This window comes from Dermacentor silvarum, chromosome 3 (genome assembly GCF_013339745.2).
Source record: "Dermacentor silvarum isolate Dsil-2018 chromosome 3, BIME_Dsil_1.4, whole genome shotgun sequence".
Lineage (NCBI taxonomy): Eukaryota > Metazoa > Arthropoda > Arachnida > Ixodida > Ixodidae > Dermacentor > Dermacentor silvarum.
In genome coordinates, this window is record NC_051156.1 from 8151265 (window position 1) to 8178525 (window position 27261).

Sequence of the window (27261 nt, forward strand, 5' to 3'; positions counted from 1 at the left end):
CCCGCTGCAGTACACGCGTCATACATAACTCGTTTCAAAGGTGGCAATATCCTGTGTCGCTATGATGCTTCAATGCTTACTGTCGACAATCATCGTGAGATGCGTTTTGCCGCGTATTTTATTGTATACTCAAGATCAACAGCATTGCAGAAGATAGTGGGCAACAACATGCAAACAGAATTCAGACATGAACGCCGAAAAAGGAGATGTTAAATCATGTCAAGTCTGGGCTGAGTATCAGCGATGGCCGTGCAAAATTGTTCGCTGTCTACGATTGCAACATCTGCTGCATGAAAGGTTGTTCCATTTTTTAAAGTCCCGAGAATTAAAAACTGAGTACGTGGTCTACTACGACAATATAAAATTTCAACTTTGTGACGCTGAACAAGCGGAGAGGAAATATAGATTGAGGATGGAATGAGGAGGTTGGCGCGCAGAAATTTTATTCACGACATCATACGCAGAGCTTGGGAAATTTCTAATGTGCTTTTTTTGCTGTTTCTTAAGTAATTATGAGAATTAATAAATGAAAACAAAAAGATAAAGATTGCTATATTGTATTTCCTGATTGAGCTAACCTTCCGGTTGTTGATAAACATTTCAGCCAGGGTTACCCAATCTCTCGGTCTCGGAACTTTCCTGCTGTGACGTCTTGTCATACATAGCGTCACTGCGCATGCCAGCGTCCACATAGGAATGTACTATCTTCAGTTCTGCAGCACTTACCACAGCCAGCGAAGCGACGCTCGAGACGTTCACGATGTTGCCTGAAAATGAAAGTGACATGAAATGAAAAAGTAACACGGTGTCAAAAGAAACAATAATTATTTGAATTGTTTGATATTGAACGACACAAGGGCAGACGCTGTAGATTTATTGTTCCGAAGTGTATCCGTGCAGTGTGGTTAACAGTAAGCAAAATTACTGAATGACACAGGCATGTGTCAGCGCTTACGGCCACACGCAACTTGTGACTATTTGTGGTCATAGTTTGCAGAATGTTTATTGTGATGGCTGCCTGTATTTTACTTACCAGGGTTTCTTTTGAAATGCGTTCTTCATAAAGCCAGGTTGACTTTTTTTAAACTTTTCTACGAAATAGCGAAATACAGCACAAGAAGTTTCATTGGGAAATTACAATAGGGCAAAGCATCGTGAGGTGCCGTCGCAGGTGCTGCTATGCCCGCCTACGTGCGGATCTATGTGACGGAATCTATGTAACGCGATGCTTTAGGGAAACGGTCATTTATATATTATGCAATTAAATGCTGTGTGCGTAACTGTACGTACGTTATCACTTTCTTTACTCAGCAGCGCAAAAAGAAGAACGTTTCTAGCGCAAAAATGGTTCGACACTCCGTCGAGGTACGCCGCCGTGACCGGTGTTATTCCATCTCATCTTCCAGGTTCCTGAATGCGGCTACTGACGGTAGCGCGTACAGGAATATGATGACACCAGTAGCAGTACACGGCTGTACTACTGCACTGCTAGTAGCTCTGCGCAAGATGTTTGGATACGTGCAGTTTCTTTAAAATTGCCAGTGCATGTAAAATTCAATTTTTATGGTGAAAATAAATTGCACGTCTGCAGAGCGCATGTTCCCGCCGTTAGGCATAGCACCAGCTTTGTCACTATACCGAGGGTTCGCACTTTATAGTAACGCTCAAAAAGAGCGTCTCGTGAGGCTTGGCCACCAAAGGAAGGGTAAGACTCTTGAGATGATGTGCAGTTCTTGGTAACTTCGCTCCTAATAAGCAATGGTATTGGCTTGCGCTGCGATCCCCTTTCGGCCAGAGGCGGCGCACCGCACAACGAAGTGCTCGGGTCCTGCGTCTTCACCGGATGCCGCCATTCACTTATAACATGGTCTGGGACAGACAGTGATGTTGAGAAGTGACCAGCCTGATGACTCTAAATGATATCTCATGGGCAATATGTTTGATGCACTATGTGCATCAAACGGGCCTTCATGCTTATATGTAATTTTATTTTGACATTATGCCACCTGGAAGCCCAGGCAAATAAGAAAGGAAAATTGGGTAGGCTGTATCAAGCGACGCAGCAGCTGAGTATCTCCAAGCGACTGCAAACAACGTTACCTTGGTTCTGTCCTGCTATGTGGCATTTGTATATTAACGCGATAGCGTTTAAGGCCCCGTGTCGCAGAAAATCCGTCGACGGCAACCGGCGTGTGATCAAGGTGGCGGAGAAAATCATCCGACCACATAGACCGCACCGGCCCTCCACGTGGTGCAAGGTTTTGGTGAACAAAAATTGAATTTCTGACAGTTAAATCCGTCAGAAAAATGGTAAAGTACGACTTTACCATTCGGCGTCGGATTCGCCGTCGGATAGTAATTTTAATGTACGAGAAAACCTAATTCTGCTACGAGAAATCTCAAACATTTCTACCAGACCTGCGCGCGTCGGGGCAATACCAAACTATTAATAAAATAATAAAAAATGGTGCTAGGGCCTCCACATTTTAATATACGACCACGTATATTGCCCCTGGAAAAACGTCTTTCCAGCAATGCATTTCAGTTTAAAAGTGAAGCCGACTTTAAGGGGATCGGTGTAAGCTTGGTCTTTGTAAGCTGGCTTTCCCACGTTCAGTGCTGTAGTGAATGAAGCCTACTTGCCGTATGCGAACGATGCGATGCGAACGGGTCCGGATAACGCTGTCGCGTTATACTCTTAAAGGCGAAGCTTAAGCGTCCTCCAAGTATTTTTTCTAAATCTTGGTACATGATAGTTGAAAAACCCTGCATATGTGGAGTAGGCAGTCAGAGACTGTGGCTGAACTGACTACACGGCAGTCGCCACAGAGCCGCTAGTCGTTGTTCTTCGGCACAATGTGAAGTGTCGCTGACAACGACCTTGATGAAAGACGAATGATGCCCCCTATTGTAGCATATGCTCGAACTCTTGCCATACAACGCGGTACTTGTCAGGGCCTAGTTGGCGCGGGCGGCGGGGCACAGATAAGCTTTTGGTTACAATACACTGCGTCACAGAGTACTTTGGGAACTTGTCCATCGGCGCCTGAGTAGTGATTTTCAAAACTCAGTCAGTAGAGGCACCGGGCTTGGCAACGGACCAAAGAACGATGTTGAGAACTAGACCGACGATGCCACCAGCCAAGCAGGAACGGTTCATGTCCACAAGAAGTTTAAACGACGCAAGAGAGAAACGATGAGGGAAAGGTAGGAAGGTTAACCAAGGATGCGCCCGGTCGGCTACCCTACACTCGGGGAGGGGGGAAGAATAGGTAACAAGAGAAGAAAAAAACGACGCGAGAAATGCGCTCCTAGTAACTGAAATCTATTACCCAGAAGAGCTTCTCGAACCATCTGCGCCATCCAAGATCGATCGTCTTCTGTACCGGAAGTGTTCGTGACGGTATAGCTGACAGCTTTAAGATAGGCTGACTTCACGCGAGGACACCGGTTAGCCACAGCCGCAGGGATTATGCTTACCTCTGCACGGTAATGACCAGAAAACGCAAACTGGCGATGCGATCGAGGATGTGGAAGAGGTGAGTGACTAATTGTATGTGGTCGCCCGCCACTGCTACTGACGGCCAACCGTGGCATCTTCCAGCGGCCAATAGCAAGGACGCGCACATCGAAGCAACAAGTCTCCCCTACACCGTGCCTCATAACCACATATTGAATTATGGAACGTAAGACAGCAGAACTTACTTTAATTTTTCTAAATTTGTATTTGAGGCTCATTCATACGTTGGCTGGGAGACACGGCAGAAATAACAGAACAACGAGGGAAGCTGCCGCGTCGCCAAGCAGATGCTGTAAGCGATAAAGAAAGTGAGTAGGATGTTTGCCAAGCATCTCCCCGGTACCTGGGAAGGTTCTAGGTACGGCGATGCCCAGGCTGCACGAGGTGGCATAGAAGAGGATATCTTTAGAAGAACGTATACAGATTCTCATTGAGGGTTCCAACGACGGCTCACGGACATCAGCCATAGGCTATGGCAAAAGTGTTTTGAGGAGTAATTCTTACTTGCGAACTTCATAGATAATGCGATTAAGAGGAAACTTGTTCTCAGCTTAGACGACCCATAATGTCCTCGATCTACCACTGCACCTGTAGCTCTAGCAACAGTCTGGTAGGGCTAGAGTGAACTTTGCACCAGCGTTGGTGGATGTAGTTGCATCTGCGGTCTCCCTGGGGTCTAGGGCCGCTTCGACAACTCGTCTACTGACAGGAAGTTAGTGCTGTACTCGCGAGTAAGTGAATTCACTGAACTGGGAACCTCGAAAGCACTAAAAATACAGGGACAGACTGATGTCTGTCTGTCCTTGTCTTTTTAGCACTATTATGACAGACCAGTATGACAGACCAATTAGCGCCAATCAATGCACTGAAGTTCGCCCTCGCGAAGACGATGAGACGCGAAATTAGTTTTACGAGCAGACTGGGTCGTGCCGTCGTCAGGCGGAAATTGCCCCGCCCTCCGCAAGCAATTTGTCAGTCGCCATCCAGAAGGACGGAAGTGATCGCATGGTTCTACGTCCTGATGCTGTCAAGGGAGTGTCCAGGTTTGCATGCAAGAAGCCAGCCAAGCTTAGGGCCCTAAGAGAGAGATAATTTATTTGAAGGAATGTGGAGATGTTGGTATGAGCTAGCGTGCTGTTTTGCTACTTTACATAGGGGGAGGGAGAACCGGAACGTAAATATGTGATCAGCGATGATGATGGTAGAGAAGATGGGGCACAACGGGGAAGGCAAGTTCAGCATTCTCTTGATTATCAACAAACATCTGGAGGGCCTCCGGTGACTTTGACGAGACCTGCCCACGGCGCTGCAGCCTCCGATGGCACTACCAAGCAAGCTGCTACCAGGAAGAACACCGTACTGTCGCTCCAGCTCATCGCGGGGCAGCTTTGCGGAGGGAGGTGCAATGTGGATGTTCAGAGATCTGCGTCTTGAGAGCGGACAGCCCAAGTGGCATTGTTCCCCGTGGGAGAATAGCAGGATACAGACGGCTGAATCCTGCTGGTCCAGCATTCAGAACCAAGACGTTTCCACATATCGCAGAAATTAGAAGCGGCCACATGAAAATATAGAAGCCGGCAACTTTTACAACCAATCAGCATATCTCTCTTCTTCAGAAGCTCAAATTGCACAGTTAGAGCAACGCAGTTTTATAAAATTTGATGTGGGTGGAACTGACAGCGCGTGTGTAACAGTGTTTTAATGATGTTTTTTCACGATGATAGCAGTATCACGAGCGCTTTACTGGAATTTAGAGTTTTCTGTTTCCGGATGAGCGAAAGGCAGATGATCACCAGATGGCTTTCCAAGCAGCACATTTTGTGACAGGGAGGGCTCGCGGTCATCGAGTGAGACCTGTTCATGTTTGTATGTGCGCGCTCGACACCATGTTTGTTTAGTTAATATAAGCGAACATTTACTGGAATTTGTATAGCCTACAAAATATTGAACCTTGCTGCGTGTAATTATCCAATACATTGCTTTGGTCATCAATGTTCAAAGAAATTTACGGCATTGAGGCCCAAAGGCGAGACGCGGGTGGGACTTAGCGCCCGTCCTGTCGTTGTGTTGTATGTCCTCGTCTAGTTAGCGAAGTATGTTTCCTTGAATATCACCCAGCAACTAGCTTAAACCGTTACTGTGCTCGACCATCAATGCTTCGCATTTTGGGCGGGACTGCGACTTCCAAATTTTAGGTGGATACGATCACGGTAGTCAACACAGATGCGGCAATAAAACTAAAACCTGATAAAATAACGATCACCCTTTCTCCATGCAGTCGGCTGCGTCTCTAAAATTCTCCATGAAACGCACCTCTGCTTTGGCGGAGGTAGGGAATAGTTTTCCGAATCATGAAGAGTGGCCCTCGAAGGTTGGTGTCCCACGCTCGATCAAAGTCATCAAGACACGCGGTATCCACGCCTCCTCTCATAGGAATGCCAGCGTTGTTGACCTGCATGATCAACAAAAGAAGCGCTGAAGAGAAAGAAATAATCTAATAAGCAAAAAATGGGGAATAAGCCTAAAGTTTCTTAGTGCTGACCAGGTAAGAATTAATCCGATCCGTAGATGAACACACACTGATATCACCAATAAAATGTCGCTTATACCTATCAGTTCCATTTCTGTCATTACATTTTCAACCGGTTCTTCAGTAAACCGATCAACTAAAAGGTATACGGCGGTGTATCAAGCTGTTCGCTGTCACGCTTCTTGGCCTACCCGGTCACATTCCACGCACTGGCAAATTGTGAATGCACACGGATTTTCTCTGTTCTGGGGCGTCCGTCATAACATGCCTGCAGGTATACGCACAAGGCTCCAGAAAGCTCCAAGAATTTACTTCCATTATCAAGGCCCGTCGAAATATCATCTGACAAATCTGCACTTGTGGTGCTTTGCGCGTAAGCCAGTGACATGCTACAGCGTATCAGTGAAATATAAAATAACACTACATCACAGAAAGCACAACTTTTTTTTTCCTCGCTGATAGAGTTCACTCGTGGAGGCCCTATGCTTCGTACTTCGAGAAGCGTATGACAGGTGCCTGCAGCATATTTAATTTCTCTGCCAGAAAGAGCTGGGGTATGTCCGTGATCGCTTCACCATGCTTAATGGGGTGTTTTCGTGTCAGTTTTAGCGGTACAGCTTGTCAGCACTTACCAACGCAAGGAAATGGTGCCGTATGATCCACAAAATAACAGGTTCAAGTTGTTCGTGTTTGTCTAGTCCTTCCCTGAGATATTAAGGCGAAAGCCTTAGTCAGCCGATTGAGCAAAAACGCGTCGGCGACACGAAAGGTACAAAAAGGCTACGAAAGCTCGACCTTTGGTGGGAGTCGAACATGAAGACAAAGTTAATTTAAGGTAATTAAAATAGAGTTAAGACACTCGAACCCACGACCTATGGTGGCAGTCGAACCCTTCATTGGTGGAAGTCAAACCCCCGGCCTTTTTGGTGCTAATTAAGGCGAAGTTACTTAAGGTAGAGGTAATTAAGATAGAGTAAATAAGGCACTCGAACCCACGACCTTGGGTGGCAGTCGAACCCACGACATTTGGAATTATGAGGGATGACTAAGCCCATTAAGAGGATGAGTTTTCATATTAAGAGGATGAGGAAGCTAATTAGGAGGGATGACAAAGTGATGTAAACTAAGCGAATTGAGGGTGATGTGTAAATTATGTGTCTGTCGTTAATGCATCGCAGGTTGTGAGACTTTCGGGCTCTCGGGCCGGCCGACGTCTTCTGGAGGCAGTGGGTCTTCGACCTAGCTTCAGCCTGAGGCACATTGTACAACTTGACGTTAAGGTGACAATAAGGGAAAGCGAGCAGCACAATAAGGGAAAGCGAGCAGCGCGAGCTAAAGCGTTTTTAAAGAACACTTCAGGCATTGAATCCTTTGTAAATGCCGCCCAGTATGGTTGTGTGGATAAATTCACGGTCTCTGCGGTTAACGACAGGGGTGAACTTCTCTCCGAGGCTTCGGTAAGGACTAACATTGTTGATATGGCTGAGCAGGTTGCCATCGCAATCGCGATGCTTGATCCCAAACGGTCGATTATTTACACGGACTCCCGCGTGGTGGTCAAGGCCTTCGCCTCGGGCCTCGTAGCAAAAGAAGCGGCAGCGCTTCTAAAAAAGAAATCAGATACAGGCTCTGTCCACCACATTACTTGGTTCCCAGCCCACATGGGAGACGACGTGCTGCCGGGTCGCCTGAACCCCAATGAGATTGCTCACCGCCGTGCGCGAGAACTCACGCGCCGCGACGGGGGTGGGACCTCTGCGAGTTCGGAGACTATTGGCCATAGTGACCCTCTACTTACGTTCCATGAAATTACGCCACATTACAAAGGGAAGCGGCAACGTTTTCCACCTCTCCTTCCCAAATTGAGTGGAGCACAGTCCCGTACGCTCAGGATGCTTCAGACGGGTTCTTACCCATCGAGAGGCTTCCTGAGTAGACTACACACAGAGATGGATCCTCATTGTCCAGATTTCGGGGAATAAATATGTACTTTAGCCCACATTCTCTGGCAGTGCCCTGTGTTACACGACTTCAACAACAGTGAGGAATGGGAGAAGGCCATCACGAGCACTAAACAGGAAGACCAGTCCAAGGCTGCCCAGAGGGCCCGTGAGAGAGCAGAGAGGCATGGCCTCCCGGCTCCAGCATGGGATTAGCCAACAGCTAGCCAGGGGCCTCTCTGGGGCCCCCTGTGGCTGGCTCCTCAGGACCTTAATAAGGTTACCCGTCCGTCCGTCCGTCCGCCCACGTTAATGAGAGCGAAAGAGAGCATGCACGCAGCGCGCGCTATGCTCGAGAGAGAGACAGAGAAAACGAGAGCGAGAGAAAAGGAAAGAAATTGTAGCAGCACCAACGAGGCAACGCGCAGAGCTGCTGCCAACGCCGTCCACGTTTCCCCGTTTCCCCGCGTTCGCGCCGAACGCGCGCGGTGTCCGTGACTGCAGCAGGCGCCTCTGGCGCGGCTCGGCAGGTTTCGACCAGCCATGCCCCGGCAAGTGTCGAGGCGCAGCTTGGCCGTGGCGTCACCGGGGAGATCAAGCTCGGAGCCGCCGCGACGGCGGCAGAACTCTCGTTGACTCTTGGCGAGTACATGTAGCCTTGACATGGGACGACCAAAGAAGATCCGGACACCCGAAGAAGAAGCCGCTCATCTTGAAGCGCGTCACGCTGCCAAGCGAGAATCAGCGCGTCGGCGGCGAGCCCATTCGGAATATCGTGCCTAGCAGCACTTTCCTGGCAAAACTAGGCAAGCCTAGTAAAACCTGGAAGAAACTAGGTCGATCTCCAGCTCCGTTGTTTACTCCAGCCTTGCACCACTAGTGCAAGCTGCCCACACTTTTCTCCCTCACGCGCGCGAGATTGAGCCGCGACCGTCGGCTAACCCTCGCAAGCTTTCACTCGTACATGCAGCGTACGCGGCTGCTAAGCACGAGGTCACGCGATCAAATACCGGCCACATCGGCCGCATTTCGATAGAAAACACCCGTTAACTTAGATTTAAGTGCAGGTTAAAGAACCCCAGGTGGTCCAAATTAATCCGGAGTCCGCTACTACCGCGTGACTCATAATCAGATGGTGGTTTTGGCACTTAAAACCCTACAATATATATATATATATATATATATATATATATATATATATATATATATATATATATATATATATATATATATTTACAGCGTGCGGCGACGACGTTACCGTGTTTGGACTTTGTAAGAAACCCCAGAGCGATGTCCACGTCCACGAAGACGGCAGAAATGCACTTGGAGTGTCCTTATCTGGCGAGGTTTGCCATCAGGCGAGGTTTGTCTTTTTTGGAGCGCTCGACAAGAATCGCGCCGCTGCTTGGGCGCTGTATGCCCCGCCTGCTGGGTGTTGCGTCCATCGCCTCTTGCGAGGCACCGGATACGCGCTCTTACGAGCAGTGTGTTTGACGTGAAGGCCTCGTATCGAGGTACGGGACCCTTGAGGCCGCCAGCCAGGGGGCCGACAGCGGAGCAGCGCTGGTTGCAGCCGCCAAGGGGGCGGATGGCGTCGCCGCCGGCTTATAGTGCGTGTTGGCTGAACAGCCGCCGCAGAAAGTCGTGGCGCTGCCCTTTGACATGCCACTTCGCCAAAGCTGTTCTTTGGTAGGTATGATACCCGCCTACGTGTCTCCTTGAACAATAAATATATTTGCTAATAATTTGATTGTCACAATTTGCCTTTTTTTTCTTTTTGTCTTCCATGACGGGCAGGACCGCGAGTGCGCGGCGTGCTCCCCATCACAGTTCGCACAATGTGGATTATTCTGGTATATTTCAGGTGCGTGTTCATCGGCACTACACTTAGCGCAAGTCGACCGGCCTCTACAGTTCTGCGAACTGCGGCCGAACCTTTGGCGCTTGAAGCATGGGAGTGGCTTTGGCACGTATGACCTGGCGAAGCTAGCGAAGCTGAACTAGCGAAGCTGAACCTGGCTAAGTATAGCTAAGCATGGTTTTGACTACTTAAGTTTAGGTAGTCATCGATAACCACTCTATAGCTAATCGATAAATAATCAATAAATTCCAGAAAATGCTGGGGATGACTTAGTAGTGCTTAGCCTAGCCCAAATAAGTGGCCAATACCTTGCGATAGCCAAACGATAGCCAATCAATAGCTAATCGCGATCAATAATGAATAAAATCCGGAAAATACTGGGGATGACTTGGTAGTGCTTCGCCTAGCCCAATATTCAGGACTAGCTAGGTGACCATCAGCTTTTTAGTATTGCGCCTCCAATGCAAGCTACGCTAATTTTTTTTTTGTATGCATCACAAATGGAAAGCAATATATATGAAAAATTGTGACAAAAAAGCGTTGTTCTAAAGCAGATGTACACTAAAGTCTGATGGAGCTCCCTTTCTGGAAGTCACTGATTATACTAGAGCGTAAATTTCAAAGTCAGGTGTTAGGTAACTCACGAGGATGTCTATTCTCGCGAAGTGCTTCACCGTCTTTTCCACCACAGTTGCAACGCTCTCTTCAACCGACACGTCTCCGGGCGCCACGAGTACCTGGGCGGAGAAAAAATAAATATGCTACTGGTTATCAACGTCATTTATCCGGATGTTCTGGCACCCCAAAAACACATTATCGGGCAAGCAGTCAGATCGCACAAGTATGCAGGCAGGAACGCAGAAGCACGTATACTGCAAGACTTCGTTTACCTGGCTGATGTTTTCAAACAATCCTCATTATCTCACAGTGCACTTCTCTGCAGGGTTTTAAAATTTTTAAGCGTTTGTAAGGTGCTCCGGAGGCACCGTTCTTTCTTTGTATTGACGACTTGTGACATGATGTTGCATAACGGCATGCTGCACAGAGTAGGACAACGCTAATGCTCACCTTTACTGCCCATTCCTAAAAGAAGTATATCGGTGGTGTTACAATTCCGAGTTTTCACGATAAACTGTCCCGCTGCGTGCCACATGTGCCCTCTCGGAAAGCCGGAAGCACCGCAGGCTCTCTGAGCGGCTATATGGCAATATCGTGTTTTTATTAAAGCGAAGTTTCCCGTACGAACTCCACGGGACTTCCCTGAAAGTGGGTGCTGCTGCTGTGCTGCAGAATGGACGTCTCCCTTTCGTAAATAGCGTGACGTCATGGGCGATGCACAAAGCGAACTGCGAGACGTGTGCAAAGCACTGGTGGGCAAAACTTTTCGGTCAGTCCATGGCTATTTTGGCAATTTGCTGCGATGGATTTGTCCGAGTAAGTGAGTTCGTTGCAAGAAGCGGCCCGCCAGCTTTATATTGGGTCATCCTAAGTGGGTGGTCATGAACTTCTCTATATCACACTTGAGTGTGCCTGGAGATATACACGCAGTGGATATTACAATTACGTATTTCGTTTGTACGGCACAGATATCCCCACAGTCGGTGGCACTGGCCTCTTGCTTATCGAGGGTGTAAGGTTGTACATACATTTCAGCCTTTGCGTCTCCTACTCGTGAGTCCATGTGCTGTTTACAAATGATTCCAGTATACCCATCGACTTGAAATAGTGCATCATGGTTTATTCATTTTATTTATTATTATTGTTGTTTATTATTATTAGGGGCCGAGTGCTTGCAGCCTGCTTCACGTCCTCCGCGGGTTGGTCCGGTATTGCACGACTCCGGGTTGGTCCACGCTCACCTAGATGTATTTTTATTGTTGACCCACAAATTCGAAAAATATATGGAACCCTAGCCATGTACAACTTCTCTGTAAACATGTAGCGCGCGAAAATAAATGCATTTGCAGCCAAAGCCAAATGCGGCTCTTGCAAACGTTTTCCTGTGCAAGTGCTAGAAAGTGTTACCCTGCAGTTATGAGTTACGTTTCCTGATTTACCGAGAAAACTCTGCGTTACAATAAAAATTATATTTCGCAGAAAGTGGGGCATCCTACGTGCAATGTTTCATGAAATGTTAACATTTTTGGCGGAATTAGGAGTGTTACAAATAATTCTTGGAACCCTAGTTTTTTTTATTATTATTATTTCCATGCGTGATACGACGCTCGTTCGATGTCCTCGGTGAACTAAACACAACTGCTTCGTGCACACTTCAAGGAACAAGAGACCTCAAGTGATGCTACTGTCACCTGCTTTTAAGAGACCCTTTAACATAGTATCCATGAATTACGTGTCGAATACTATATGATACTATTGACGAAGACATGGATATTACCGTTCCATTCCGCGTTACTGTTTGAGACCTGATGGCAAAAGATGCACTTGAAAGTCTGCAGCGCTATTTTGAACGCTACGACTGCGCAGAATCGTCGAAACTTTTACAGCGCGTGAACACAACCTTGCCCGAGGAAGCTACAATACTACAGGCGCAGCGCAGTACAGTTTCTTTTTTTTTTTTCACCACAATAACATCAAAACACTCGGACGCTTTTCTAGTAAAACGACTTTTGGTAATTTTTGTGTACTTCGGGTAAACGGAACAAATTTTTTGTCCCTTCGAGTTGCGTCTAAGCGGAGTGTACTTACTGAATTTGCAAAACACTTCTAAAGAAAGCATTCAACATACGACCGTTATCAGATATGCTTCCCAATGTCTTGAGAAAACTTATTTTTCGTGATTGAGGTCATGTTAACAGCAATGTGGGACTAAACTTTAACGTTATTGGCTTGACTGGAAGCGCTACAGATAATTAGATCCCTCCTTCATTTTCCGTTTCTTTTTATTTATTTATTTTTTTGCACGCGTTGTACAAGGTTCCTTGTTGGTTCCCCCGTGAAATAAAGAAGGCACCTTGGTTATATTTGTTTACACTGAGGGGGCAGGTTATGCGTAATATGTAGACGAAGTCCAAAATGTGTTGATAAATTACGATCTTAGCAGTGAATTACATCATCAAGCTATTCAGAGCTTTATAAGTGCCGTTTATGAACAACGCAGAACTGATCAGCCCTGAGAGAACTATGAAAACAAACGAGACCAAATTTAGGGGAAATAATGGGGGGGGGGGGGACATTATGGCCATTGTTCTCGCGAGAAATGCGTGTGTGGATAAATTACCGTCTTTGTAAAAATTCAGCAGAAAGTGCTCGAAAGCAAGGAGTTAAATGGACCAGGCATGTATGGGGCACGTTTTAAAGTAGGCCTCAGTTGACTAGGTAACTAAAATTACGACAAAAAGAAACAGCTTTTCTTAAAATTGGGTTCTGATTTTTCAAGGTCCCATAAGTTTGTTGTACTTTTAATGAGTTAGCTTCCTTAGGGTACTGAACACTTTCCACAGGCCAAATATCTATTTATCTAAGAATGTTTTAACAAACAACGTACTTTTTTAACTGATAAGCTGGACAGCTGCCCACTTTCCAAGTGTAAATCTGGGCTCCTGCCTTCCAAGTAATAATAATAATAATAATAATAATAATAATAATAATAATAATAATAATAATAATAATAATAATAATAATAATAATAATACCTTTATTCATGAAAACAAGTGGTGCAAAGGGCGAAGGCAGTACAAAGTGCCAAGGCAAGTAAGTGTGCTTAAGCCTTAAAAGCTCTCATCCGTTGTTTTTTTTTTCTTTCCTTTTCTTTTGAAGAGTCCACCAACCGTCGAGAACTTGTCAATAGATTCTGATCAAGATGAAAATTTCTTAATTTAGAGTCATGCAATCGTGCATGTTGTTCGTGATTAAAGTAGGAATTATGACGCAGGCAGTCACGAAAAAAAAACTATATTTGCACCAATTCGCGGTGAAACCTTGGTACTAGAGATGGATGCTGACCACACGTCTGCAGAGCACTTAGTGTACGCAAGTCTGCTGTTATTAAGTGCATCATTTGTTTTTGTTAAAAATCGCAGCATTTATATATATAGGCGTTTGCGTTTTATTCTGTACGTATAGCTTCGCGGCAACGAGTGGAACGGAAGACCCCTGGCGTCTTCATTGCGTGGCAGCGCACATTATTGGTTTTGTAAGTGTGCAAGTTAGCGAGTGAGAACCTCGTGTTCTGTATCTTGATAACAATTTTGATAAATATTTTGATAACAATTGTTCCACGACACTTCCTGCATTACCACTGCGTGGTAGACACTCTAACCCTAACCCTTCCGTTAAAAAAAATAGGTACCATAAACATTCCTTGTCGGTCCCTTAAATCGACGGGATTAGGTGAAAGACTGATGGTGCGTCGACAAAATCTTCCTCTTTTCTCCTTTACTTTTAAACCCTTAAATCGCATTCCCCCACGCATAGGGTAGCAAATCAATTTACTTCTCAGGGGACCTGTTACTTCTCACTGGCTTTTGAGAGACCCATCTTGTCACCCCTGTTGCACTGCAGACGAGAACCACGCTTAAACGAAAGTCTGCATAGCTGCTCGCCTTCGGCAGCCAATGGGGCCTACATTATGCGAGCAATTTTTCCAGTTGCAAGTATTGAACAGAATCAAATGGACTTCAAAATTAAGAGTTTCTTTCTGATCAGAGAAAAATACCAGTGCTATTTATCTGTGAAACGTAGATGCAACTTCAGTGCCTACAGGCTCAGATATATGTTTGCTGCCATCAAACGTATTTTGCTACCGCATGAATAACTACATTTGACTATTCTGCAAAGCTTATCGGTCAGTGCATGTCGTCTTTTCGAGGTATTGCTTGGGGAGTTTCTATTTCGGCCTTATTGTTAAAAACTTATTTCAGAAAAAAAGAGCAGCCTTCTTTATTCCTCCTGAAGATTCTGGGCCCAATTGATTCTGCGTGCTACGTAATAAAGGAAATTGTGTTTGTATTTGGCATCAACCAGACTCTGAGCAAGTGCTTCTTAACAACAACAAGGATTTCCATGTGACTGCACATATCCCGCCCCGTCACCTTGTCTGGAGGGGCTCCTCGCGCTCGGCAGGCGTCGGCGACCCTCTGCAGGGCTGCCTCGTTCCTCGCCACCAGAGAAAGCCAGCATCCCAGAGAGGCGAAATGAAGAGCGGTGCCTTCACCGATGCCTGAGGACGCGCCTGGGGCCAAAAACAGAAAGAAAATAAGTCGCAGGTTCGCCCGATAGGCGTATGATTTCTAGCGATAGCTAACTAATTATTTTTAGCATGCTCTACAAGCAAATATGATCCGATCGCACTCGATAACGCGAGCACTCGCTCTCACGATGCTGGCGGGATGAAGAGTGGCAGCAGAGAGGACCTTACTCGCTACGCCGAAATGAAAGCCCTGCCCAAAGGTAGTGCAGTGGAAGTAGTTAAATTTTTCGCGGAGAACATCCTGCTGCGACATGGTGCCCCAGAAGTCATCATCACCGACAGAGGAACGGCCTTCACTGCAGAGCTGACCCAAGTCATTTTGCAATAGAGCCAGCCAAGACACAGGAGGGCAACTGCCTACCAGCCTAATGGTCTTACAGAGAGGCTCGCCGACATGCTTGCAATGTACGTCGACGCCGAGCACAAGACCTGGGATGCCGTCCTGCCATACGTAACCTTCGCTTACAACACGACGGTGCAAGAAACAACGCAGATCACGCCGTTCAAGCTGGTTTACGGCAGGAACTCTACGACGACTCTCGACACCATGCTGCCGCACGTCACCGACGAAGAGAATCTCGACGTCGCCGCCCATCTCCAGCGCGCCGAAGAAGGTCGACAGCTCGCCCGCCTGCGCATCAAGAACCAGCAGAGTACCGATAGCCGACACTACAATCTTCGACGACGCTACGTTGAGTACCACCAGCCCGGCGACCGTGTCGGGGCCTGGACCCCGATACGCCATCGAGGACTTAGCGAGAAACTGTTACGACAGCTATTTCGAATCCTATGAGATCATTCGACGTATTGGCGCACTGGACAATCAGGTCGGGTCAGGCGGCATTTCGCAATCACACCGGCGCCGCGCACGACCTGAAGTCATCCACGTGGTGCGTCCTAAGCTTTTCTACGCCCGCTGACGAACTTAGGGATTTTGTTGCTTTGTTGATGTTTTTTTCTTTATTAGGCGTGGTTTTGTTTTCGCTTTCGCGTTTGTTTGCAGCATCGGGACTATGTTTTTTTAGGGGAGGGTATGGACACGTGTACTTGTTTATCTTTCACCGGTGACCGCTTTTCACCAGCTAAGAAATGTTAAATGTTATCGCTCGGCGCAGGACGCGCCTGCACGTTTCGGAAGTTTCTCGAATGTTATCGATTGTTCTATACGCTGTCTGTTGTCACCGAACCTTGTGTAATCTGATTGCATGTATGCGCGACGCGAATTGTGTAGTACTTTCTGGAAGACAAGCGGTCACCAGCGATTACTCTGGAACCTTCGAAGACTTATGTATAAAAGCCGACGCGCTTGACCCGCTGATCAGATTTCAACGATCGCCGACTGTGTTCGCCGCTGTCGTTGTGCCTTGAGTGTAGCCTGTTTATCTGGGCACAGGTTCGCCCAATAAAGACTTAGTTTCCTCATTCACAGTTTTGCTATTGTGTTCTTGACCATCACTACCACGTGACAATATTTATTGTTCCTACAATGATCATCACCACTATACTAAATGTTGATCCGTGTATCCTTTGTTCTTCCCCACTCTCGACGTCCGGGACGTAACCGTCAGAGATGGTCTGCACAGGTGGGTTAAAAGGAGGCCCCGACTCAAAGGGGGTAGACGCTGATGTATGGACGAAGAAAACTTGTATATACACATACTTTACAAAGTTTGGTTAAAAGTTGCATGTTGCTACATTTTTACATCAGCTGCACACAGTTACAACGTTGGCTTGGACAACATAGGGCAACACTAGCTCGGCAGAGCACCCAAAGTCAGGTCGAGAACGCCAGTCGGAACGCTGGAGCCGCATTTTCTAGGCTCAAACGCTTACTCACGAATCATTGTTGCTTTGTTTTGTGACTGGACAATCAGTTCACCAATGAATAAGTTTCTTATAACTTCCTTGCATGATTGGTCAGTCGACTAATCAACAATCTAAAAACCTTCACCCCAAATACACAGCATACAATGGCACAGCGGCGAGGGTCACGACACCCGTATTTGTCAGAGGCTGCGAGAAACGGCATGCAAGCGCAGCTGGCCCAATTAAATGCTGACAGGTTGAGCTCATACGCAAGACGTGGACGTGGAAAAACGTCGGAATTATGACTCCAGTCCTCGAAATCATGCGCGAGGCGAACCAAATTCCAAGAAGCCGATTGTCATGTGCCTCAATAAACAAACACTGACCAGCGAACAAACCTGTAAGTCCGGTGGACGGCATAAATGATCTCTAGCTAAACGTCGGCCCCGCGTCTCGATCATGCTACCCAAGCTCGGACCTTGATCACCACCTTCCTCATCATCTAGCAGAGAACAACTGAGCCACGCGGGCAGCTGCTTCAGCAAAGAGGCAACAAGATGGTACCATGGCTACCTGATCAGCTCCGCCAGCTGACATTGAAGATGGCACACGATCACCCCACTGCAAACCATGCCTGATTTTTCAAAACCATCAGGCGTGTCTCATAGCGGTTCGTCTGGGTTGGCATGCGGGCTGACATATCAATTATGTGCTGTGCTGCGCTGTCTGCCAGCACTCGAAAGCTCGGTGCCTGAAGCCTGAGGGCGTCCTGAACAGTCATTGGGCCACAGCTCCCATGGAAGAGCTTACTGTCGATATTATCGGGCCCTTGCCACACCTCGTGGCCACAAATACTCGCTGGTGATTATCGACAAATTCACTAAGTTTCCAGATCTCTTCCTTCTGCGCGCGGCAACATGTACGAAAATCTTAGATTATTTGTATGGTAGCAGTTTTCTGTCGCCATGGCACACCCGTGGCCATCACTACTGACAATGACCGGCCGGGGAGCCCTTCTTGAGCACTTTATGGCACAATCTCCTAAATCACTGGGACGCCAAGGACCGTCATGCTGTGCCATACCGACCAGCGGGTCAATTGGTCGAGCGCCACAATGACACCATTAAGCAGTAGTGCTATACGGGCATACTGCTCCAACCGACTGGGGCCAGCACATACCTGAGATCGCCCTTGTCATGTGTACTGCAAACAGAGTAGTCACTGGATATACTCCAGCCTTGCTGTGTTACGGCCGTGAGCTCCGCACCCCATGGGAGTCCGTAGGTCACAAGGAAGATACAAAGCCTCCGGCAGCAGCATACCATACCCTTGCTGCATAACTCCAGCAGTGCCTTGGAGATTCCTCAAGTAGGCTCAGAAACATCAAGAAGCTGCTTGGCAAGCGCAGAAGTCCAGTTACGACCATCATCGGCCGCCAACAATCGTTAAACACGGTGACCTCGTGCTCTTAGATAGTCACACCTTGAGTGATCCTGCCAAGAGTGTCTCGGCCAAGCTGGCACCGAGGTGGTGTAGACCTTATCGCGTGGTCAAGCGGTTAGGCGACAATGACTTTGTTTTGAGTGACCTTACTGCGCGACATTGTGGAACTATTGTCCACGTAAACCAGTTGGGGCTCTATCATGAACCACAGCTTACCTCTTCCCGTACTGCTTCAAGTTTTGAGGAGGGGAGAGATGTGAGGAGAGAGTGGCGGCATAAACGGTCCGAGAGCTCCACGTCAGGCGAGGGAAGGCGCGGTTCTAGAAGGCCGCATGCGCGGTATACTGTAGTTCTCAGAGAGAGGGCCAGATGGCGCGAGAGCGGCAGCTAGAGGGATAAACGAAGGCGATAGATATATGGAAACACAATAAAAGAAAATAATAGCAAAGGGAAAGAGAAATGGCGGTCATAATGAAACACAGAGTTCTATGGGGATACAATAGGTACGATGCGCTCCGGGTATGTGGAATGGTACAATGGTTGCAGGACTTGCAGTCGGAAATGCGTTTGTTTGCTTGAAGTCAGGGGTGCAATCAGGACTCGACGGTAACCAAAGGTCAGTGGGATGCCTCGCATTAGGCACTCACTGGAAGACTACAAATGCAAGGTGTGCAGGGTGCTATGGACAGGACAATTTTTGAAGTGAGGGAAGCTCAGAGTAAAATTGATTTTGAAGAAATACTGAGGAATATGAAAGGAAGCTAAATGGGTTGCGAGAGTGTTCAGGTAGTTGTACAGTAAAAACATTGAATCACAGTGGAAGAAAAGAACTAGGACGCTTACCAGCAAGTGTGCGACTGGTATAGTAAGCAACGTGGTAACAAAGGATGTCCAACGCAAAGTCAGAGAGGCTGAGACAATCTCATGGGTGGCGGCAAAGGAAAATAAACCTGCTATGAACCTAAGAGGGGGAAAATCAGGAAAGAAACAATTCATGATAACTCAAAGATGAGCTCCTTACTTTTCGAAGCGAGATCAGGATGCCGTACAGATATAAAGCGAGGTACATGAAGGATGAAGACGCATGTGCTTGCTGCGGCAAAGCTAGGGAAACGATGAAACATGTTTGATTAGAATGTGAGGATATCTACTTGGCGGCCGGTTTTGGTTCCTCTGGCCTCCTTGAAGCCCTTGGGTTCATGGATAGCAGGGGGAAAAGTAAACATGTCCACAATAGAGATTAGTAAGAGGTGATTGAGGATTGGTGGAAGAAAAGTTCGGAAACGACAAACAACAGAAGCGTACCAGAACAAAGTTCCTAATAGGGGTTCGGAAAGTTTGATGCTGGCAATTCTTTGCGTGTGTGTGTTATTTTTTTTAAATATAGGTAGGATATTAGGCAAAATAAGAACAAGAGCTTGGTGGCGCAACCCACCACCCCGTTTCAAAGGGGACGCTCATAGCATCCATCCATCCATCCAGGGAAAGAAAACTGCAGGCGGTGCGAAGTGTGGTGTGGTGTGCGCGGATGGACGGCGTGGTGGAAGAGTCCAGGAGTACGGTAATAAAGTGAATGTTTGCGACGAACGTGTCGGCCTACAATACACTACGCTGAAGCAACAATACACTGAAGCACAAAAGTAACGCGGACGCCCTTGTATTTTAGCGCCACACTTTTTGGAAATAATATCTCGAAACTTGTATCATCCCGGAAATTCATTTCAAGTGGATACGTCTTGCAAACTCACCGGCTACAATTAATGCAGTATGTGCCATAAAATAATTAGGAAGTTAATGGTTGCATTTTCGTTAATTAGTTGAATGTGTGTTTCGATTTCCCTTGTTAGTAATTTCCGCCTCTTCGAATAGTCCAGCTCAAGGACAACATCTATGCTATCTGCCACAGGCTCGCTTTCTAAAAATTCTGTGACAATTAAAAAATGACCACCCCAAAAAAAGTAATGGTGGTAGTCCATACGCCGTCGTTGCACGCAATTCAAACTGCCCGCCTCTAGACCAGAGCCACGCACATTCCAATGTTGCACGCCAAAGCGCCAGCACGAAGTCACACGCGGAGCGAAGTCGTTGCTCACGCCTTCCGGAAGGCCGCTGGCTTGCTAAACTGCGCAACCTCATGTTGTCAATCGGTGTCGCGCGTCTAGTTAAGCGCTGGGCAACTATTCAGTGTCAGGACGACTAGTCAAAGTGCGGCGCGACTAGTCACACATCACTTTTTCCTGTTTCGCTGGCTTTCTTTCAGGCTTAGAAAAACACTTATGTAGCACGTGTTCAGCACCAGGAAGCTGGATCGGGAATTTTTCAGGGTGTCCTGCAATTTTTTTATTTACGCGTTTGCTCTGAATATAATATCCGAGCAGTTGACTAAATAATAATAACCAATTACGTAATTAGGCGAAACACAAAAACAGTAGTATGGCTTGCTCCAAGCGGTGGCTATCAATTACCGTTACCTTCGCTCTGTCCAGCTACGTGGCACTTGCACATTTTTAAAATTTTCAGCACAAGTTACGTTGGACACATGGTATTCAGAGAATCTTGTCTGAATATATATTGCGACTCTACCTGCTGGTCTCCTTCAGCCAATTGACGTTCCAGCAGAGCCATTTTATCGAGTGGGCCTGGACTTGCTGGGTCCCTTTCCAATTTCCACGAAAGGCAACAAATGGATTGCAGTCGCTACGGATTATACCACACGATTTGCAATTACTCGAGCGTTTCCAACCAGTTGCGCCACAGACGTAGCCGACTTCCTACTGTACGACGTCATCCTCCAACATGGTGCTCCGCGTCACCTACTCACAGATCGCAGTTGCTGCTTCCTGTCTCGTGTGGTTGACGATCTACTTCGATCATGTGCTACTCATCACAACTTCACGAGCTCATATCACCCTCAAACTAATGGACTCACTGAACGCTTAAACCGTACACTGACCGACATGCCTTGCATGTACGTTTCCGATGACCACCATGATTGGGACGTTGCGCTCCCGTTCGTCACATTTGCATACAACTCATCGCGTCATGAAACTGCCGGCTACTCACCCTTCTATCTTCTCTTTGGACGCCATCCCTTACTACCCTTTGACACCTTGCTCCCTTCTGATCCGGCCTCCACGTCCACTACTTCCTATGCGCAAGATGTCATCACGCGTGCGCTCGTCGCGCGCACGGTAGCCCGCGCTCGGCTCACGTCATCGCAGACCGCACAAAAGGCCATCTACGATCGTCGACACCGGGATACTGATTTTCCACCGGGCTCTCTCGTCCTTCTCTGGCTCCCATCTCGTCGTGTCGGCCTGTGTGAAAAGTTAATGTCGCGGTACGTCGGACACTATACCGCGTGCTGCGCCAGGTGACTCCTGTCACCTATGAGATATCTCCCATGGCATCCACCTCATCGACTGCCGCACCGCGAAGTGACATCGTACATGTTTCCCGCCTCAAACTTTACAACTGTGATATTCCATTTTGATCACAACAAGCACCGGGATGGTGCTTCATCAGCCGGGGATAATGTCACGAGCAATGGCAAAGACAAAGACATTGTAGTGGGACTGGGTCAGAGGCTCTCTGGTCGGACTGAAAACCTGCTGGAACCTGTGCGCTCTGTGCAGTCTTGACTAGGCAATGACTAGCCGTTTACGGTTAATTAAATACTCCCCGTAACAACATTCACATAACGCGCCACTCGCGGACTTTGCGGCAATGCCGCTAGATGGTACAGCGTCTCAATCAGGAAGCAAAATTAAGTATTGAATGTAGCGGCAGCACAGTTAAGGACAGAATTAGACGACCAGTAGTTAGTAAAAGAGGCACAAAAGATTGAATTGAATTTTATTTCTCGTTCATTCAAACGAGGGTAGGCTGAGACTAAAGGCATAAAGCCTGACAAAGCTCTCAGCCCCCACTAACGACAGGTTTGACAGCAGATCGCACACATATGCGCAATTTTGCGCGTTACAACAGCGTTGGTTACTGTGAAAGTTCATGGTTGCACAGTCCATGGTCATTGGATTCTTCAAATTTATTTTTTTTAAATGTACAGCAACAGCTAAGTACAACTAAGCATTTCAGATTCTAATGGTGCGCTATAATTGTAGAATTATACACAAAATAAACGTCAGGGAATTTATAGAGTAATATAGGGCAACAACATGCGCAAAAAAAACACATCCTAATTGTGTTGTGTCCGACAAAGGATAAGAATAGAGAAGGTAAATTTTGTTACATAAACATGCAGGGTGATCGCAAGCAGGAAAAATGGCTGGAAATTCGAACGCTGTTCAATGACGAAGCGATTAGCGTGTACGCCTTGACCGAAACGCATCTACGAGTTTGGAGAAGCCGCCTGTTATTGACAATTTCGTATGGGAGGGGTGCAACAGAATTACTGGGTGAAGGAAAGGCGGAGGCGTAGGCATGCTATTTAGGCAAGATATGAAACTTAAAAAGGTAAAAAAGACATGTAAGGAGCATTTATGGATTAGCGGCACATGGCAAGGCAGAAAGATGTGCTTACAAAAAGAAGTAGCTTACCGATGGACAGGTAGTGATAGCACATAAAAAATAAGAAATTCGTTGATTGCATTAGAAGAAGTATTAATAAATTCAAGAAATCGGGCCAGGTCATATGGGAACGTGCACAGGGACGATTTGGATGGATATACTGATTACAACTGCTCTGTAGTGCTGGATCTGTGTGATGAACAGAACTTTATAGTAGTCAACAGGAAGAATAACTGTCATGGACAGGTAACGTGGCAATGCGGAACGAATCAGTCATGTCTCGACTACGCCTTAGTCTCAGATATGGTCTACAAACAACTAGACCAAATGATAATATATGAAACTGAAAAAAATAGCCTGCGTAGCGATTATAGACGTTTAGCATTAAAGTTTGGGAGAGATACCAACGCAGAACATGAACCAATAGCCTCAGAATTTTTAAAAATGAATGAAGAGCAAATAACAGAGATCGCAAAAAAACATATAGAACAAAATTGAGGCGTTTCCTACAGCAGTCTGGGAATGTAAGGAACTGGTGGACGTTATGCAGCATGAAATAAGGCAGACACGGCAAAACAATTGTTCGATTGGAAAGATGAAACCACGTAAGTGGTGGAACAAGGAAATAAAGCAAGCTATAGAAGAGCGTAAGCAGGCGTCTAGGGATCATTGAGAAACCAAAAATTTGGAATTACACGAAGGAAAGGTGCTCCTTACAAGGAACAAATAACGAGAAAAGGGTGGCGAGTGAGCTCGTGCAAGAGAAAATTAAACGCGCAAGTTAACGTTGGATGCATAACCAGTGCTTAAAGTCAGAGGAAGCCACGGCCCTCCATTCTTTAAGGAGGGGCTCGCCCCCCCTGCGCGGTACCCAAGCGCTGGAGGTGGTTTTATTACCAGTAGTGCCTTGTGCAGGGCACTCCAATTTTTCGACTAACGATTTAATCGCGATTAATTGGTTGATGTGGCATGAGCAAGAACAGGAAAGCTGATATTGTCGTACTCCTGCATGCACCTCCCCAAGGCAGTGCACCTGACGGTCACCACCCTTGTCTCACAAAGATTTTTGGCACAGAATCTGTTTCATGAGCCACCTTAACGTACGAATAAAGCTATACCTTCTCGTGAATCACTGAAGGTTCGCCTTGGTTTCTTTAGTTTACTAGTTAATGTCCATTTGTTTAGTTGTGCATTATGAGTGTTTGCTGTGTGATACGAAACACGTGATAATGGGGAGGGATGAGCACCCGTAAGAGGGGGAAGAGAGAGACGGGTGAGCTGCTTATTAAACTCAATCGGATCCGCCGCTGCGCGTGGCGCGTTTGAGCGCGGCCGCGCGCGCCCAATCTTGGAGTTAATTTGCGGCGGGGTACAATGGCTAGCGATCAGAGATCTCTTGTGGCTTCGTGTGTGCTCTGTTCTCGCGCGCCTAGGAGAAGAAGAGCCGAGGGGAGTAGACGTGCTTCGCATGGGCTTCGTCGGCTTTCATTGTTCTTGAAATAAATCCACATCGGAGGACCGAGATCTTTGTCGGAAGACCGTCCTGAAGGCATCCGGAACCCCCACTTGAGGTTTGAAGACCGTGAGTGCATATTATTTGGCGCTTTTGAACTTTGAAATCCTCCGGGGCGGCGCTGCCGTGTTAAGCCTGACACCGCCGTACGTGGCAGCGCGGAGGTAGGTTAAGCGTTCCGCCGCCTTTGCCGCCACTCGCTCGCTTGTTACGGTTTCTTGACGCTCACTATGGCGCACATCGCTGGATCTCAGCTGGCCGCTTCTACATTTACTTCTACAAAGCTGCCGCCGGGCCTTCGTCGCAATAAATCACAGCTATGGACTTTCAAGACATCTCGGAAGATCGCCATGACGACTCTGTCATTGTGGACGAGGACTTCTCGCAAGGGATGCCATCGGAATGTCCTTATTCCAATTGGTCTTTACAACTCAAGCGAAAAATAAAGCAGAAGATCGCCAGAGGCGAGCAAGTACGCTTGGTAGGGAGGGTGATCTCTCCGCTATCACTCTCCTTCGCCACCGCGTTATCATGAACATCCTATGCAACTGCAAGCGCTGAGGCATCAAAGAAGCCTTCTTTTAAGAAGAGGCGACGACTTCCCCCCCCCTCCCCCTGCCTCGTAGTGAGTTCAAAAACATCATCCGACCCAAGAAAGGCCTTCTGGTGAAGAGTTTCACCAACGACCAAATCTCCAAAGCCGTCTCGGCCGCCTGCGGAGGGAAAGTCGACGATTCGCATTTCCTCGTGCGCTTGAGACCCGGTTCCAACACAATCACTGTTAGTACCCCAGATCAGGCGGTCGCGGACATTGCGCGCAAGATCACGCGGATTGTGTTGAGCGGCAACCTTTACGAAGTAAACTCTTACGTCGCGGCACCGGACGAAGTGGCCCGGGGCGTCGTTCACGGAATCGACCCGTATACCCCGCCGGAGGAGCTTATGATCCACCTAAGGGTGAGGACCCAAGGCGTGGAAATCATGCAAGCACGCATACTGGGAAAGACCAAGACGGCTGTGATCACGTTCAGCTCTCACCTGGTTCCACGATATGTCTACTACTACGAAGGGGAGACTGAGTGTCAGCCCTACAAGCCCGCAGAACCATTATGCTACATGTGCCAGCGCATGGGACAGCGATCTGACGTTTGTCCTACCCCGAACATCAAGATCTGTCTCGCTTGCGGGACGCCCGACTCGACGGACGACCCGATGGACGACCACGAGTGCTCGCTCAAGTGCGCCGACTGCGGCGAGGCCCACGCCACGGGGTCTCGCGAGTGCAAGCAAAGGCTAAACACCAACAGCACTACCACCAAAAAGCGCCCTGCGCCTGGAAGGAGGAAGGAAGACGACGACAATGATGGAAAAGGCCAAGACGAAGCCGCCTGCGGTGGCTCAGCTCGGAGTCCTGGGTGAACCGTTCAACGTCCCAGGCCTAGTCCAGGTCAATGTCCCGGTCCCAGTCCAGGACCAGGTCCCGAATCCGCTCGGAGTGGCCAAAGTCAGGAGAAAAGCAAGAATAGTGGCAGCCTTCTACCTCATCATCCACGTCGAAGCAGAAGAACCAAGCCAACAACAAGAAGGTGAGCCGGAATCAGTCTAGTACCCCTGTCGCAAAAGAGCGCATAATCTAAGCGCGCGCCGTGCATCACTCCTGCCAGCAGGGAAACAAGACGGCCCCGCGACAGCTTCGACAGAGGGGGAGAACGCATACGCCACAGACAGCCGACGCGATCAACGGAGTCTAGAAGCTACAACAAGATACGCGAAGGCGATGGTAACGAGAGAGTGAGAGCGCGCGCGCGTGCCGAACACCCTCTCACCCGGCGAGTCGAGAGATAGGGAGTACTACAGCGTGAGCGTGCGCCTACAGATGAGTCACCAACCTCCTCGACGACGCTCCGACGGCCGCGGCTGAAGACGCGAGAATTGACTAGAAGATTCCCAGGCTTTGTTCATGCTACGGGATTACAACTCCGACCCAAGGTTCCAGAACCACCGTCGAAGGTGAGTGAGTGAGTACGAACCTTATTTCGGTCCTGAGGAGAAAGAATTAAAGCGAGGCCGGAGGCCCCGCCAATCTATCCGGTGGCTCCACCCAGGTCGGGGCCGGTAGACATAGTCCTTCGGCGACGGCCCGGGCCCTCTGGACAGCCTTGAGCTGAGCGATGAGCTCTGTACTTCTGAGCGCTGAGTCCCAGGAGGACTGGTCAGGAAAGTCCGTGCCCGCGTTGGCAGGGCACAGCCAGAGCATGTGTTCGAAGTTGTTGTATTCGTGGCCGCAGTGTGGGCATGCAGTAAGAAAGTCAGGATTGATCCTGCTTAGTGTTGTTGGTGTGATGTATGTCCTAGTCTGCAACTGTCTGTAAGTGACGGCCTGTGCTTTTTTGAGGTTTTGGTGAGGAGGAGGAAAAATTCTTCGTGCTAACCTATGATTTGAAGTGATTTCGTGGTATGATACAAGCGGGTCTTTGTTGTCTAAATCCCTCCAGGCTGGGTTGAAGCGAGGGGGCGGACCGCAGACGCGGAATGTAAGTTCTCGTGCCAGTTGGTGTGCCCGCTCATTCGGATTACAGTCAGGAGGTCCGGAAATGTTGCCCATGTGGGCCGGGAACCATGTGATGTGTGGGGACGTGAGGTTATCTCCTCCCGTTTCTTGGAAGATTTTGTTGACCACCGTAGCTGCTTTCCTAGAGACGAGGGCCGCCGAGAAGGTTCTGATGGCTGTTCTTGAGTCCGAGTAAATGACGGAGGCTTCTTTGCAGCTTCGAAGGGCCACCGCGATGGCCATTTCTTCTGCTTCGTGAGTGAAGTTGGTAACCACCGTGGCTGCGTTGACGAGTGATCCATGGGCGTCCACCACAGAGACCGCGTATGCGCCTCGATTCCAATATCTGGCCGCGTCAACG

General features: G+C 48.0%; 1 protein-coding gene across 1 annotated transcript in view; it reads right to left on the bottom strand.

The window, feature by feature from the left end:
• Positions 1 to 27261, bottom strand: part of LOC119443716 (3-oxoacyl-[acyl-carrier-protein] reductase FabG) — an 89061-nt gene that overhangs the window by 17696 nt on the left and 44104 nt on the right. The window contains exons 2-5 of the mRNA XM_037708426.2: positions 14903 to 15042; positions 10496 to 10588; positions 5834 to 5972; positions 727 to 767 (exon numbers count right to left, since the gene is read on the bottom strand). Coding sequence (XP_037564354.2) covers positions 727 to 767; positions 5834 to 5972; positions 10496 to 10588; positions 14903 to 15042 — 413 coding nt within the window. The remainder of the gene's footprint in view (positions 1 to 726; positions 768 to 5833; positions 5973 to 10495; positions 10589 to 14902; positions 15043 to 27261) is intronic.